We start from the raw sequence: 16,368 nt of genomic DNA on the forward strand, positions 1-16,368 counted from the left end.
CAGGGCTCCCCAGGACCAGGCCCCAGGTGAACAGCCGTTCACCACCCCCGCCCCGGTTCAGTGCCAGCTCCTCACGCTGGTGCTGGGCGGAAAGGTCAAGAGAGCGTCACCGGGACCTGAAGCGCGTTCCGGAGAAGTGACGCGAGGCGCGCGAGGGTAACGAGCGAGCTGGGACCCGCCTCGGAGTGGGTAAGACAGAGGCACAGTGTGTAGCGGGACAGGCCAGGCCGCGAGCGTGTTCGCAGGAAGCGGGGGAGGAAATGGTGTCTCTCGTTGGGCAGGGCTGTGGCTCGGGTCGTGCCCACCGCCGTAGGGAACCGGGCTGGTGTCCCACCCAGCCTGCTGGTGGCTCTTTCCTCCTGTAAAGACCAGGCCGGCCGCTGGGGGCTAGGCGGTCAGGGTGAGCCTTGAGGGCGAGGGGCCAGGCCTGAGCTGGGACGGCGAGGGGCTTCGTGGGAGGAAGGCAAGTGGGGGGAGCTTGGCCTGGGGCGGCCTCCTCCCCGCGGGGCATGGCTTGAGACCGGGACACAACCGCCCCGGAGTGTCAGGCGGAACAGAAGCCCCGCGGCGGAAAGGTGATACTGTTTGGGGAGCTGCACGTAAGCCTTGTCCAGGTCAGAGCGTTTTCACCTTAATTCGTGAAGACGGGGCCTGCCGGGTCCCGAGTCCACGGGGGACGTCCTACCGCAGCCCACCCTGGCTGACACGAGCCCGGAACCGCGGGGCTGGGAGCCGCCTGCCGGGGGCCGTGCGCCCCACTGTGACTTCGGGGCTTCTGTCTCAAGTGTCCTTATCTGCTATCTCCTTAAAGCCGGCTCCCAAAAACCAGACTTGGGTTTCTTTGGCTGGATTTTCGTGGGAGGGACTGTACTTCAGTGTTTGTTCTGGAACTCGGGGCGGCATAACTGCTCAGAGGGTTTCACGTGCTTTTAAGTATTCGGAATGAGCCGTCGGCGGTCACTCTGAAAGTTTGCCAGTTTGGTGAATTAGACTGTGACCTTGAAACCAGGGAATCGGGAATTTTATATCCTTGAAACAAGAGCCTAAATGTCAAGGGGAAAATCTAGGCCTTTGTTTTTCTTCAGCAGAAGTAAATAATATTTTTGTTTATGCAACCTTTGTTCTGGGTCGGTATCATGAAAGAAGATCGCGTGTGCGAACACGGACGCGATAGAAATTCACGGGAGGAGAGTGAATTTCCTTGTGAACGGACGCCTCCCTGCAAAGCGAACCCTGCAAAGGCTGTGTCCGCTTGTTCGGGCCTCGAGAAACGGTCTGCGGTGCTTGGGCCGGCTGAGCTCATTTCCCTCTGACCACTGGGTCTCGCCCTGCAGCCTCATGTTCGACTGCTGGAGATTCGTCCTGCGCAAGGGAACCGGACGCAGCCGCCGTGCTTCCCGGAGACAGCGCGATGAGGCCGAGAAGGAGGAAGGTGACCCTCAGATCGACGTACCTGATGTCCTCAGGCTTGTCGGAGACCCGCCGGCAGGGTCACACTCACACGCAGGTAGGAGCGCTGTAAACCTTAGTTTGATGTGGAAGCTCAAATCCCGCTGGTCGCTCTTCTGGTCCTTGTAGGAGGTGAGAGTGTTTTGGGTCTGGGAGGATAGTGTCCCATGTGGCGTCCGCACGGTGTCTGCGTGGCTCCACGTGGCGTTCCTCTGGCTTCCCCACAGCCTTCTCATGGAGTCCCCGTGGCGTCCGCGTGGCGTCCCCGTGGCGTCCCCGTGGCGTCCCCGTGGCGTCCGCGTGGCGTCCGGCTGCAGCTGCAGCTGTTGCCTCCACCCCCGGGGAGGAGCTGCCAGGATGCTGCTCACTTGGCCTCAGAAGCCCTGCCGAGCGGTCAGCACGAGGGGACGACGTCCTTCCGGGCTGGGGTGAAGCACGGTGGGCTGGACAGAGCCATCAGCTGGCTTGGCTTCGGTTCTCAGACCCGCAGGAGTGCCGCCGAGTTCGGTGGGCTGTGGCTGTCACAGCTCAGCGGTCGGCAGCCGGCCCAGAGGACGGAGCGAGCGTGCCCCACGCTGGCTGAGAGCCCCACACGGACCCCGGCGTGGCTGCACGGTTCCCTGAGACCCCATAGCGTCTGCTCACCGTCGTAGGTTAGAAACTTGATTTTTGTCACGTTCCCTGTCGGTGACTGCTGGCGAGCTGGAGGCTACCCTCCCCCCGCGACAGGGCGCGTCCTGACCCACTGATCTGTGGGGTCCCCGGCTCTCTCGTGTTCTCCGCGCTGGGAGGGAGCAGTGGGACAGCCACCTCAGGAGACGGCAAGGGCAGGAGAGGGCTGGGGACGGGGCTGGGGACAGCGCTGCCCCTCACCCGGGGCCTGCACGGGGAAGGGCGCTTGGAAAGGCGGTGTGCTTCCTGCTTCGCTGAGAGCATGATTCCGTGAAGCAGACCATGGGGGCCACTGAGCTCTGTGGCTGGAAGGTCACCTCGTCCTTCTGCGCTCGGCTGGGCCGCTGTGTCTCCGGCTCCAGAGTGGGACACCGGGGCTGGACGCCGGGGCTGGACTCTGGTTGTCGCTCTGTGGCCAGGAGCATGGGCTGGTGGGAAGGCGTTCCATGGCCTGGTGACGACAGCGCCGTGCCAGAGGCAGCGGTAGAACCCGACGTGTCACGTCCCCGGGTGACGGAGTCAGAGCCGTGCCCAGCCTCCGTGCTCACCGGCATCACGGTTGATTCTGCCTCTGTCCCCCAAGCTGCAGACCGCCCCAGCCACTAGGCCCTGCTCTGCGGACGTGGCCGGCTGGGGCCCCACTGCCCCTCCCCAGCGGACAGGAAGGTAGCCTGCTTCACGGCCCTCCCTGTCTTCCTTGTCCCTGTGAAGAAAGGAGGGAGCTGGTGGCTGAGGGAAGGAGGCAGGTGCGGGACAGACTCTGATTAGCTCATTTTCCAGCGGTCGTAGTGGGTCTGTAGCCCTCTGTCCCGTCTCGGCTCTCCTGTGTGCCCACCGGCAGCTGAGAGCCTGCCCTGACCGCCGCAGCAGCGTGGGGAGGGCCTCCTCCATGGGGCGCTCTGCTGATGGCCTCCCCAGGAGACCTGCTGCTCATGGCCTGGCCTGGGGGCCCGTGAGCGTGGGTCCCAGCAGCTGCGAGATGGCCCCGTGGACTGTCAGTTGCCTCTCTGCTTGGTGGTGGGGAAGGCCTCTCAGGTCAGTGCCAGGGTCTCCTTCCTGGGCTCAAGTCTTGGCTGGAGTCTGAAGTGGACCCCGGCTTGTGTCCCCTGCGCTCCTTCCCTGTGTCCACAGCTGTCCTGCTAGGAGCAGTCGTGGGAGATGCTTCTGCTCGGCGCCCTGCTGCGGGCCCACACCGCCCCTGCTGCCGGCGAGGGGCCTCCCCTCGTCCCTGCATTCCAGCCCAGCTGCCTCTGCTGATGACCCTCGGTCCGCGACCCGGCCTGGGCTGGCCTTAGTCACGTGTCCAGGGCGCCGGGCCAACGGGGCCGGGTGGGGCACCGATGTACCCGGGGGGAGTGAGGCCTGAGCCCCCCACCCTGTCCGGTTCCGGGTGAGCAGCTGAGGCAGGCGGGAGGCGCCCGTGAGCACACAGGACCCCGCGGGGGAGGGGGGACTGCGGTGGGAGCCGTCGCCTCATGGACCGGCGGGGGGCGAACAAGCCGCCTGGCCCAGGAGCCGCGGTCGGGAAGGCGGACGCCGTGGGTGCTTACAGCCCCACAGACGCGGCCCGCAGGGGCACACGTGCGTCTCGGCCCGCGGAACTCCCACGCGGCCGGCTCTGCGCCTCGCCCCCGGCCACCATGTGTCACGGCCACCCTGCGCCGAGCGCCGCCGCGGGGCGGGCAGGGAAGCGCGCGGCGTGGCTGGCCTCGGAGGCCCTCTGTTGTCTGAGAGCTCACGTGGGAGGGCGCGGGTGGCCGTGCCTGGTCACCGCAGAGACGCCACGTCTGGGAGGCCTGTGCACTGCCGCGGACGGGCCTCTCTGGCTTTGGACGCCGCGGCTCCGCGTTTGCTCTTCAGTGTGTCTGCTCCGACGGGGTGGACAAGTCTTCCATGACGCCCCGGCCTCTGAGCACGGTGCTCCGACAGGTCCTGGGCAAAGTTTTGAGGCTAAAAGACAACACGGTTCCTGACGTGCGGGTCATGCCAACCGCTACCGTCGGCCACGTGAGGCGGGGTTGTGAAGTTGCTATTGTGTCAAAACCCTCCAGATGTCGGTGCTTTCCCGTCGCGGGACCTAATCCCTGCGTGCTCGGAGGACATGAGATGGGGCAGCAGGCGTGGGCGTCCCGTGGCAGGCGTGGGCATCCCCGTGGCAGGCGTGGTGTCACCCGTGGCAGGTGTGGCGTCCCCCGTGGCAGGCGTGGTCGTCCTCGTGACAGGCGTGGGCATCCCCGTGGCAGGCGTGGGCCCAGCTGCAGGAAGGGCTGCACCAGCGGGATGTGACCCTCTCAGCTTTGCATGGAAAATGAGCTGAAGCCGAAAATGCACTTTGGGGAGAGTGAAAATGACCCCAGGAAGCCAATGCTGGGAAGGAAGTTGCCGTGGGTCGATCCCACAATCTCCAGCGTGGCGCGTGGCCACGGCTCCGTGGAGAGCAGGCGAGCGGCCCTGAGTGAACGCGGGTCAAGCGGTGCACGGCCACACAGATGCTTGTGGTTTGTCTCCCAAAGCTTGTGCCGTTTTTTTGGGGGGGGTTGCTGCCCTTGGGGGTTTCGCGTCCCAGGTGCGATGTTCCTGGGAGAAAATGGGTGTTTGTGGAAACAGATTGGCCGTTGCTCTAAACAACATGGCTCTTGCCGGCACCCCCTCCCGGTCCACGGGTCTTTGCCCATGAGCGCACGTCACTGAGGAAGCTGGCAGGTGTCCCACGTCTGCAGACGGCGTGTTTGCTGCCCGCGGACCCACAGACGACTGGGGCAGCTTTGTCGTCGCTGTGGGAAGCTCGCACGGGGCCCTCAGGTAGCCCCCTGGGCCCGGCGAGAGCAGCCCCTGGCAGCCGGCAGCGCCTGGGAGCCTCGGGCTCTCTGCTCTCCCAGGCCCTCCCAGACGGGCTCTCCGGAGCGGCGCTGACTTGGCCAGTTACGACCGGCGGGACAGGGCACAGGACCTGGAGGAAGGCCTCTGAGGGTCCAGAGAAGCCCCTCGCGGGGACAGAGAGACCCGGGCGGCCGCTGACCTCCAAGACTGCACCCCCACACCCCTCCTGCCACAGCCCGCAGGCCGCGGGACCGATTTTGTGTTTTCTGTGTAATCATGAGCTTTACAATGTCTGCTCTGCCATTAGGGTGATCCCAGGGCCACGTGCCCCTGACGGTCATATTGATGCCCGCAAGTGTTTGGGGAAAGTGAAATCACGGTACCCAAGGTTTTAAAGGAATTCACCATCCCCCTGTCCCGGGACTTTCAGTTACATGTAAACCTTTAACCAGTTTGAATTTATTTTGTTGTGTGGTCTCAAATACGGATCCAACTTTGTGTTTCTAATCTGGTGGTCCCGGTACCATCTATGAAGATCTCTATCTTCACTCCACAGATTGGAGACACCACCTTGAAAATATGTTAAAATTATTTAATATATTATTATTAAATGTCCACATGCATTTGAGTCAACTTCCAGAATTTCTGTTCTGCATCATTGGTCAGTTTGTCTTTCAATTCCTGGTGCCACTGAGCTTTAGATATTGGGGGTCTGGGGCGTATTTTAACATTTTACCTGATTCATCTCACTTTGTTGCCCCTTCCCTGCTCAGGTTCACCTTTTATTTTCCATATAAAATCCAATATTCATTCTAATTACATAATTATGCAAACAAATCAACAAATAATTATGGTTTATTTCTTGAGTGTTTCATACTTCTGACTCTTTTCCTTGTCTAATCACATTGTCCAGTATCTCTAGGGCACTGTGGAACTGGGGGCGTCCTTGCCTACTTTAGCGTCGGGGAACACGCGTCCTGCAGTCCTGTCCAGAACTACACTGGCTGAAATAGAGACCCTTCAGTGCGTGCATGTGTGCTATATTAGAATACCCACCAGTCTTCTTCTTTGAGTATTTTAAATCAAGAACAAATGAAAATAATTTTATCAAGTGCTGTTTGGTGTCTGGAGATGATCGTGACTTGTTATTTAGGAACGACATCAGAAGGAGGTATGTTCGGGGCGCCTGGATGGCTCAGGGGGTTAAAGCCTCTGCCTTTGACTCAGATCATGATCTCAGGGTCCTGGGATCAAGCCCCACATCAGGCTCTCTGCTCAGCGGGGAGCCTGCTTCCTCCTCTCTCTCTGCCTGCCTCTCTGCCTACTTGTGATCTCCGTCTGTCAAATAAATAAATAAAATCTTTTAAAAAAAAAGAAGGAGGTATGTTTATACATTTCCCACACTTAATCGTCTGCAAACTTTTCTCTTCATTCCTGGCATAAGGCCCATCAGTCACGTCATCACTCTTCTTCTCCTTCTTCTTTAAATCTTTTTTAAAAAAGATTTTTCTTAATTATTTGGGGGGGGGGGGGTAGAGCCAGAGGAAAGCACAAGCAGGGGGAGCGGCAGAGAGAGAGGGAGAAGCAGACTCCCCACCGAGTGAGGAGCCCGACGTGGGGCTCGATCCCAAGACCCTGAGGTCTTGACCTGAGCTAAAGGCAGAGGCTTCACCGACGGAGCCACCCAGGTGCCCTACGATATCCGTCCTACAGCGGGATGTGGGGTTTATCTAATTACCATTTTTTTCTTCTCTGCGGCTTGATGTTTGAATTAATATGTTCTGGAAATCTTTCCCATCACCCCCACCAAGGTCAAGCTCACACAACCTCTCCTGTTCCCCATGTCCTGCCTTTTATGAAAGGAGCCAGGCGCACGCATCTCATCTGCCCAGAGAACTTGCCCCTTTCCTGCTGACGAGGGAATGATTGGAGCATTTGTCTCTTCTCCTGTTCGAGTGGCAACCTCTTAAGGCAGAATCTGTCTCGTAATCTCTGCAGTCACAAATTAAGGAGACGCTGCATCGAGGAATGCATCTAGGGCACAAGTTAGGGATGAGAAAAATACTTAAGACGGCTCCCCCCTCTGTCCTAAAACTTCAGTCCAGGGCAGGAAGCCGGCAGCTCTCCGGAGGCCGAGGAAGTAGCTTCTCTGGGATGACAGGGGCATGATCCGAACATCACTTTCAGAACCGGCTCCGTGGAAGTTTAGGGTTTGGGACTCTGGAACATCGGGGAGAGAACAAGATGCAATGTCTGTCCACCGTGAAGGGGCTCCCAGCCTCGGCAGCTGAGGGCGCACGAGACCCTCGTCCTTGCTGGGCCATGTGTGGAGAGCACGTCCGCTGTCCCTGAGACGTCTCGGAGAGGGCTCGGGGGGCCGAGCCCCGGAAAAGGCCAGTTTGACAGACTCTCAAGTCTGGGGCACTTGCGTCGTGGGGAACCTCTCCGACCGGCTGAGTGGGGAGACCCGCGTAAGGAGAGACGGTGGTACCTGTCACTCTCCAGCTGTGTTTCTTCTGGTCTGTTCTCTTGAGAGACGCTACAAACACGCTGTGACGACAGGTGGTGAGTTCCGGATAGTAACACGGTATTTTAATTCACTTAGCAGAAGTGGCCTCGAGAGTCTTCTAGGTAAGAGACCTACCTGAAGCCCTGGCCCAGATCCTCCCGGGGGCACCCGACCTCCTGGGGGACCTGTCCTCCCGAGGAAGGAGCTGAGCCCCTCCAGTCACCCGAGTTCTCAGTCCTGGTACCACTGCCCAACCCCTGGGCTCCGGTCAGGCACCCCTCCCTCTTGGGCCCTTCCCAGGTGCACCCCCTCCCTAGCCGAGCCTCCTGCCCCGTGCTCCCCGGCCTGGCACGCACCCCTACCCTCGGACGCGTGCTGCATGGAAAGGCGTCCGGTCTGTGGCTTCCGCTGCTTGGACTCAGTGCGGCCCGGGCTGTGATCCCATCTTCTCTCCATGTGTGCAGACGGTTTGGTTAATTCAGACTCACTGGAAAGGTACAGAACTGCACGTGAAAGTTTGCGTCCGCGGCGTTTCTCCCCCTGTGTGCTCTAGAAGACGAGAGCTGGCCGTCTTCATAGGAAATGACATTTTCACACCAGAAATGTCAGGGATCACCGCTTTGTGTTGGAAACAGCACTTGGGGGGCCATGGCCGGCTCGTCCACTCTCGCTCGCTCTCGCTCTTGGTATTGTGAGTCTGAACTCCCGTCGGGTGTGGAGTTTTCTTACAAATAAATCCTGAAAACGTGCTTTGAAACACACAGACGGCGAGTAAACTGGGCCAAGTCGGGCTGCCGTTGCTCCTGCCCGTGTGCTGGTTTTCTGCAGCGAGACAGCTTCTTCTGTGACCCTCTGGTGCCCGTGTCCCTCCGGTTCACCGGCCCGTCTGTGACCCTGGAAGCGACGTCTGCTTGCACTAAGTGGACCGCAAGGTGCATTTGAGACGCCTCGGGCACCGGCACGTACGTGTGTCGCATGCCCGCAGGAAGGCGTCTGCGTCGAGCGAGCGGCTGTTCTGGGCACGTGAGAGGATGAGGGTCCACACACCCCCTTTTCCTGACAGTTCCCGGCTCAGCAGGTGGCGGTGGGCGGTCGGCACCTGTGCACACAGACCACCGAGGTGCTAAGCAGCCTCCGCTGGGACCGACCCTCGGAAAGCCGGCGTCAGCAGGCGTCAGGAAGCCGCTCGCCCCCACCCCGACGCAGGTGCGCCCCAGAGCGTCTCCTGCCTCTGGTCTCCGGGCCTCTCTCTGCTTTGCCCTGAGGCCCGTCTGTCTGGGAGGGGCACAGTCTTTCCACGTCATTTTCCTTGCCTCAGACTGAGTTCTGTCAATTCTGCTTCTCCTGTCGGTGGCGGTGGGACCGCTGTGAGCCCAGGTTCTGTTCCTGGGTCCTCGGTGCTCCTTCCTTGCACTGTGGCCACGGCAGGGCTGTGTGTTCGGGGCTGACTGAGTCCCGCAGGCGGTGCAGTCGGGGGTCCGAGCCTGCCGGAGCAATGCCCCCGCAGGCCAGGAAGCGGGACGGAGCAAGGACCTGGAGCCGCCACTCTGCGTGCGCCCCCTCCGCGAGCGTCAGCAAAATCCGTCGGAGAGAACAGCTCCGAGCCGACTTTAAACTCGGGTCCCGGTTAACTCTTCAGATTCCCTGATGAAGCCCGTGAGGTCCGCTGGGACCACCAGCACCCGCTGGGCACCCGTGATGGGGGTGAGGACGCCGGCGTCAGGCGTGGGCGTGGGAGCTGAGAGCTGGCACCATCCTGCGCCCGGTCCTCTGGCTGGCAGCCGTCGCCGGGCGTCCTGCGGCTGTGGGCCCTGTTTCCTGGCTCCGTCCTCCCCGTCAGGGCAGAGCAGCAGGCGTCCACGCGGGGCACTGCGGCGGGAAGGCGGGACGGGGCCGTGAGGAGGAAGACAGCGGGCGTGTCGTGCACAACTAGGCGGGCGCTCACCACCGGGCCCTGCCCGAAATTTGCATCCACACAAACGCCCGCACCTGCCCGTTTCCGGCAGCAGGACGTGGAGCCGCCCCAAACCTGCTGAAGCCCCAACGGCAGGCCCGTGACTGCACGGGGACCTCGGTGCACACTGGAGAGGCCCGGGGAGGCGGGAAGAAGTGCAGGCGAGGCAGGAGGGGCGACCTCCCCGCAGGCTCGGAGCTCGCTCGTTCTGTGAGCAACCCGGCCGCGCTTGCTTGTGCGCCGTCCGCTGTTTAAAGGCCTCTTCGCCATGTGCTTTGCGGTCGTGTGAGCAGGATGTCCCGCTCGGACCTGCAGGCGCGTGGCCCTCCTGGCGTGTGGACGTCGGCCGCAGAGCCCGAGGGCGAGGCCCGGCGCGGAAGGGCCGATGCGGGGCTGAGCCCGCGGACGGCGCGAGTCTGCGCTCATAAGCCGCCTCTTTGGTCCTGCGTCAAGCGCGGCGAGCGTGAGTGTCCGGACTCAGCTGCAGCTAACCCGATTGTCACCATTCCTGACGCAGCCTGTGCCCCGTGGGGATGGCTCCAGGGTCCCTCCTTCCCCCTCAGCCCGGCGGGCCAGGTCGTCCCTGCACCTCCCCGGCTCACCGGCAGGTGGCGGCAGCGCACGCCTTCCCCGTGTGGGATCCCGCGTGGGGTCAGAGCGGTGCGGGAGACAGGGGTCGGGCTGGGCAGGCGTCAGGGGCTGTGGGGTGCAGCCCGGCGAGGGGTGCAGGCTCGCTGGGGAGCCCAGGGCTCGCAGCTTCAGCTCAGGGATTCCCGCAGGTGAGACCCGCCTGCTGGCCCCCCGTCCCGTAGCGGGGACGCTTCGGGGAGCACAGCCTGGTCCCGTGCACGGGGGCCGGCTTCTGGACACGCAGAGAAAGTAGAGGAAGGGGTCTGTGTGACGGCTCAGTGTCGCCTAGAAGAGGCCGTGTGCGTCTGAGTGTCCCTGAGTGTCTGCGCGAGTGTGCGTGTGACTTTGTGTGACTACGAGCGTGTGTGCGTGTCCGTGAGTGGGCAGACCACCTCGTCTGCCCTTCCTTTTTTACTAACAGCTTCATTTCAGCGTGAGTCACGGACCATAGACTTTCACCCCCTTTATCTTTTTAAATTTAATTTAATTTGGGGGCACCTGGGTGGCTCAGTCATTAAGCATCTGCTTTTGGCTCAGGTCATGGTCTCAGGGTCCTGGGATCGAGCCCCGCGTCGGGATCTCTGCTCAGCGGGGAGCCGGCTTCCTCTTCTCCCACTCCCCCTGCTTGTGTTCCCTGTCTCGCTGTGCCTCTCTCTGACAAATAAAATCTTTTTTAAAAAATTTTTTAATTGTATTTTATTTAATTTAAATTCAGTTAATTAACATACAGCGCATTTTTAGTTTCAGAGGAAGGGGTCAGTGACTCATCAGTCTTATGTAACACCCAGTGCTCACTGCGTCGCGTGCCCCCCTCACTGCCCGGCCCCCAGCTGCCCCCTCCCCTACCCCGGCCCCCAGCCGCCCTCAGTTTGTTCCCTGGAGTTAGGAGTCTCTTACGGTCTGTCCCCTTCTCTGGTTTCATCTTGTTTTATTTTTTCTCTCTTCCCCTGTGATCCTCTGTCTTGTTTCTCCACGTCCTCATATCAGGGAGATCATATGATAGTTGTCTTTCTCCGATTGACTTATTTCACTAAGCATGATACCCTCTAGTTCCATCCACATCGTCGCAAATGGCAAGATTTCATTTCTTTTGATGGCTGCATAGTATTCCATTGTGTATATGTACCACATCTTCTTTATCCATTCATCTGTTGATGGACATCTAGGTTCTTTCCATAGTTTGGCTATTGTGGACATTGCTGCTATAAACCTTCGGGTACACGGGCCCCTTCGGATCACTACGCTTGTATCTTTGGGGCAAAAACCCAGTAGTGCGATTGCTCTCACCCCCTTTAAAATGTCCAGCGCGTGGTTGTCCGGCTGTTGGCAGAGTCGGCTGCGGTCCCATGAACGTGAGGACGCCCTCCTAACCCAGAAGAAGCCGCCCCGGGAGCCGTTCTCCCCCGTCCCCTGCCCCATACCACGGCTCTGGTCTTGGTCGTGTGCATTACCAGCTCTGGGCGTGTGTGGAAATGCTCCCATGTGGCGCGTGAGGCCTGTGTGTCTGGCTCCTCCCTGGAGCGTGGTGTCTTCACGAATGGTCCTGGTGGGGCCTGCGTCCGGGGCTCCGCCCCTTCCCGTGGCCGAACCCCATCCCGCCGCCACAAACGCTCACGCGCGAGTTTCCGTGTGGCCGTGTCCTCACTGCTCGTGGGTGCGCGCCCGGGCAGCAGGCGCTGGGAGAGTGGGGACTCTGGCTTCACGGTCGGGAGCCTGCCGCACTGCTGTCCGCGCCGCACGCCACCTTCCCTTCCCGGTGTCTCCACACCCCGCCCAACACCTGCTTCTGTCCGTCTCTTTTCTTCTTCTTCACCGTCCTGGTGGGTGTGACGTGGTGTCGGGCTGTGGTTTGGGTTTGCATCTCCCGGACCGCAGAGATGCCGAGAACCTCCGTGTGTTTTCCGCCGTCTTACCCCTCTTCATAGAAACGCCTGGTCAGTTCTCCTGCGCGGCTGGCAGTCGGGGCGTTTGTCTTTCCAGCTGAGCTGTAGGAGGGCCCGCAGGTCATGGTCCAGGTCCCTGCCCCCTTCTGTGCCCCTCGGCTTGCAGCCCGGGGGCTGTCCCTCAGCACGATGGGCACTGGGTGGATGGTGGGTTTCTGTGGGGATGGCCTGTGCCGGAGGGGTGTTGGCTGTGTCCCTGGTTCCGCCCAGCAGAAGCTGGGGGCACCCCTGCTTGTGACAAGCCAGACTGTCCCCTAGGGATCAGAGTTGGCCTGGGTGAGAAGGCGTGGCTGTCGTCCCCCTCCGCTGGGCCCGCGTTCCCCACACATGGGTCCCGCACATCGAGCAGGTGCCGGCCCGGGGTCTGTGTAAACCTGCGCTCGGGTGTGCAGAACCCCATGCAGGCTTGTTCGGGAGACCTGTCCGTGGAGAACGTGGGGGGCGGACAGTGCCTTTGCGGGGCGAGCATGAGCGCCGGAGGGCAGGTGTTCTGCTTCTCGAGGCTGCAGTCCACAGCGGAGCCCTGGGAGCGGGAGGGCACGCCGGTCAGGTATGGGGGAGTGGAGGGCTCACAAGGCAGGCATCAGGTGGGATCGGGGGAAGGGGATTGGACAGTGACTGGGTCAGGGCTGAGCGTCCTCACCAGCCCAGTGCGCCAGACAGGTTCCAGGAAGGGCCAAGCTATGAGAGCCCGAGTGCACCTTCTCCAAGTTTCCACGGGCCTCTGAGGGGCGTTCTGGTGGGATGCCGGGGGGGTGAGGGGATCGAGGGGGGCCAGCATTCCCCAGCAGGGCCTGGGAGACCCTTGGGTCATGCCAGCTACTGAGCACGAGCTCTGGACACAGAGCCCTCAGGAGAGGCATGGACACCCTCCCCCTTGCCCCAGACACTGCATGGAGAGGAGCGGGGAGCTGGGGACATCCGCAAGGACGGGGTTGTCCACGAACGCAGCAACCGTGCAGGCTCGAGCTGCGTCTGCCTGGGCAGATCTGGTTCTCCCCCGGCTCCGGCGCAGGAGGCGCCCGTGGTCCTCATTCACTCGGGGCCCACATTCCTGCTCGGGGCCCACGTCGGCCTCGGGTGTGGGGACAGTGTGGCCAGCGAGCACCTCCCACGCCCGTTCGAGGCCCCACACCGTTCGGGTGCGTACAGATCAGAGCAGGAAGACCACGGCGGGACGGAGAAGCCTTACACGGACCCGCTTCCTTCCACGGAAACACGCCCCTCTGAGTGGTGGGGCCTCACCCGGTTCCCGGGCTTTCCACACGCGGCCCACGCTGCCCAGGCCCGGCGTTCTGCCCCAGCCACGGCTCCTGCTGCCTCTGAAGGCTCTGGGGAGCCCCCCTGACAGCTCACGCCTCCGTGTGCCCCCGGGGAACAGTGTGAGAGGCCGAGACCCATCTGCTTCACGCTGGCCCCAGGGCACAGGCCCGAATCGCCTCCCGCTCCCGTCAGTGCCACCAAGACCTCAGGGTTGGGTGTGGCCCCGGCCTGCCAGGCCCGTGAGGACCCCATCTGGTCCGGCCCCTCAGGACGCAGCTGCCTGTGCGCTGGTCTGCATGGCCCCGGGGCGGTGTGAGGCATCCCTGTGGGTAGCTGGAAATGGCTTTGCATGAGAAGCGGCTCTGGGAAGATGTGTGTGATGGCTAGTGCGGGTTGTGGCGGTGCTGAGGCCCCGGGGGGAGCGGGATGGAGGCCGCGGAGGGGTGAGGGCCGACGGCACCGGGCTGGTGCCCACGGAGCTGAGCTGAGGGCTGTGTGTAGAGGCGTGTGCCGTGCAGAAAAGCAGGACTTCGGGGCACCAGCTGGTGTGAGCAGCGTGGAGGCCAAGCTGTTCTCAAGACCAGGAGCAAAGCAAACAGGAGACCACCCTACTCAGGAGCCCCTCCCCACAGACCCCTGCACGGCGGCTGCCCTGCCGGCTCCGGGACCAGGAAACTCGCGGGAGCCGGTGGAGCGCGTTCTGGCTCTGGGCCCCGCAGCCCGGCAGCGGGAACCTTCACTCTCGGAGGACACGGCCAGTGACGTTGTTTGTGAGCGTCACTAGAAATCCGAGAAACCCGTCCTTTCGACTGGTCTGGCTCGAGGCTGTCAGTTTTGTGGGGCTTCCCTACCTGCTAGTTTTCTAGTTCTTTGGCTTCTGCGTCTACAATTTCCTTCCACCTGTTTACTCGGGTTTTAAGTTGCTCTTCTGTTTCTAGTTGTTGAAGGCGGACGCCCATGTCACTGGACATGTCAAGGACACTAAGTGTGTCCTTGTTCTTCTGTTAGAGACAGACAGAGAGTGCGGGCGTGCCTGAGTGGGGAGGGGCGGCGGGAGAGGGCAGGAGTGTCCGGCAGGCTCCCCACCAGGCCCAGAGCCCCACGCAGGACGCGATCCCACGACCCCAAGACCATGACCTCCGCCTAAATCAGGAGTCAGACACTCAACTGACCGAGCCGTCCGGGCGCCCCACACAGGGGAGTTCTTGAAGTGGGAAATACTAAAACTAAAATTAAAACCACTAACCAATGAGCTCCACAGCCTGAGATCCAGCAAACTTGAGGATAAAACAGAGCTCGCCCAGTCTGGACAACGGGGGACAACAGACTCAAAAAACAAACGACCAGAGCCTCGGGGACGTGTGGGGTTGTAAGCAAAGACATTCCCAGCCCCGGAGTCTTGAGAGGGAGAGCAGACTGAAAACGACCCCGATTTGGCAAAGGACACAAACACGAACGTCTGAGAAGTTGTCGAACCCCAGGTACAATAAATCCCCCGAATCACACCAAGACCTCTCATGGCTGAACTTCTGAAAACTGAAGGCCAAGAAACACTTCTTGAAAAGGACAACTGGCATGTCTCGCTCCCTGGGAGACAGACCGTGTGAGAGCCGAATGGCGAGTAAGGACGAAGAGCTCGTGGCTTCAAAACCCCACAAAGACGTCTGCAGACCTGAGCGGTTCCACTCAAGGATTCGGACACACATTCAAGGAAGTGCACGGAGCATTTCCCACTTTCTTACGAGGCTAATGTCCTGTGGATGCCAGACAAAGACGGAAGAGAAACCTCTGCCCCAATATTGCTCACGAATATGGACACGGAAGTTCATAACAAAATATTAGCAAGAAGTCAGCAATACGTAAGAGGAATTACTCACGGTGACCAAGGAGAGCCTCTTGTAGGCAAGCAGGGCTCGTCCGGTATTTCAAGATTTATTGTGGAACCCACCACATCAACGGACGAAGGAAGAAAAATCACGCCATCCTTTCAGTCAGTATAGAAAGAGTATTTGACAACATTCAGCACGCATTCAGAAATACAGGAATGCGGGGGGACTTCCTTGCCGTGTTAATGGTACCCACAGAGAACCCCCACGGCCGACAGAGCGGGACGGAGTCAGGTGTGCGCTGTCTCTGCTTGTCCTCAGCTGCCTCAGGCAGGAGAAGCACATACAGGTCGTGGAGATCGGCAAGGAGGACTCAGTCGTCTGTTCACAGATGACACGATGACCTAATTATAAAATCCCGAGGGCTCTACAGAGACACCTGGAGCTGCATGAGAGCGCGGACCGAGGCTGCGGGACGGAAGACAAGCCCTCAGAAGTCAGTCGTGTGTCTATGCATCGCAATGGGCACACGGACACCGAAGTAAAAATACAATATTGTTTAGAATTACTCAAGAAAATGAAACACTGAGGCACAGCCAGTACCAGCGGCGCGGGCGTGTGCCGCGGCTGCAGGAGCTCGCGACCACGGTGGTGGAGAGACCCGTCGTGTTCTTGGGTCTAAGACGGGGCGAAGCACGTCTGCTCTCGCCACTCCGATTCACGGCATTCCCGGTAAAATCCCAGAAACATTTCTGTGGACATAGACAAGATGATCCTAAAATTTGTACGGAAAGTCAGAGGAGCTAAAATTCTTACAACATGGGGCGCCTGGGTGGCTCAGTCGTTGAGCCTCTGCCTCCAGCCCAGGTCATGATCCCGGGGTCCTGGGATCGAGTCCCGCATCGGGCTCTCTGCTCGGCAGGGAGCCTGCGTCTCCCTCTCCCGCTCCCCCTGCCTGTGTTCCTTCTCCCACTGTGTCTCTGTCTGTCAAATAAATAGAATCTTAAAAAAAAATTCTTACAACAGTCTTGCGAAGGAAGACAAACGGAGGAGCAGTGCACTTGCTAACAAGACGTCTGCCCCGTGCGTGGGGCTTCGGGGTGCTTCCTGCCAGAAGGGCTGACCCTGGAGCACAGTGGGAAACTCAGAAGCAGACCGGCACAAGGGACCGACTGGCTTCGGGCACAGGTGGGAAGTCAGCCCGTGCGGGAAGATCTCCTTTTCCACAGACTGAGCTGGAGCAATTGGAGATCCAGCGGCAAAAACCAAGACCACCTGAATTTTGTCTGTTACATAAAGATT

General features: G+C 60.6%; 1 protein-coding gene across 1 annotated transcript in view; it reads left to right on the forward strand.

Annotated features, from left to right (window-relative positions):
• MCF2L (MCF.2 cell line derived transforming sequence like) overlaps positions 1-16,368 on the forward strand; it is a 124,894-nt gene that overhangs the window by 3,913 nt on the left and 104,613 nt on the right. Inside the window, 1 exon segment of the mRNA XM_045978175.1 lies at positions 1,335-1,507. Within this exon segment, the coding sequence (XP_045834131.1) occupies positions 1,339-1,507 (169 nt within the window). The 5' untranslated portion in view covers positions 1,335-1,338.

This window comes from Meles meles, chromosome 14 (assembly GCF_922984935.1).
Source record: "Meles meles chromosome 14, mMelMel3.1 paternal haplotype, whole genome shotgun sequence".
Taxonomy (NCBI): domain Eukaryota; kingdom Metazoa; phylum Chordata; class Mammalia; order Carnivora; family Mustelidae; genus Meles; species Meles meles.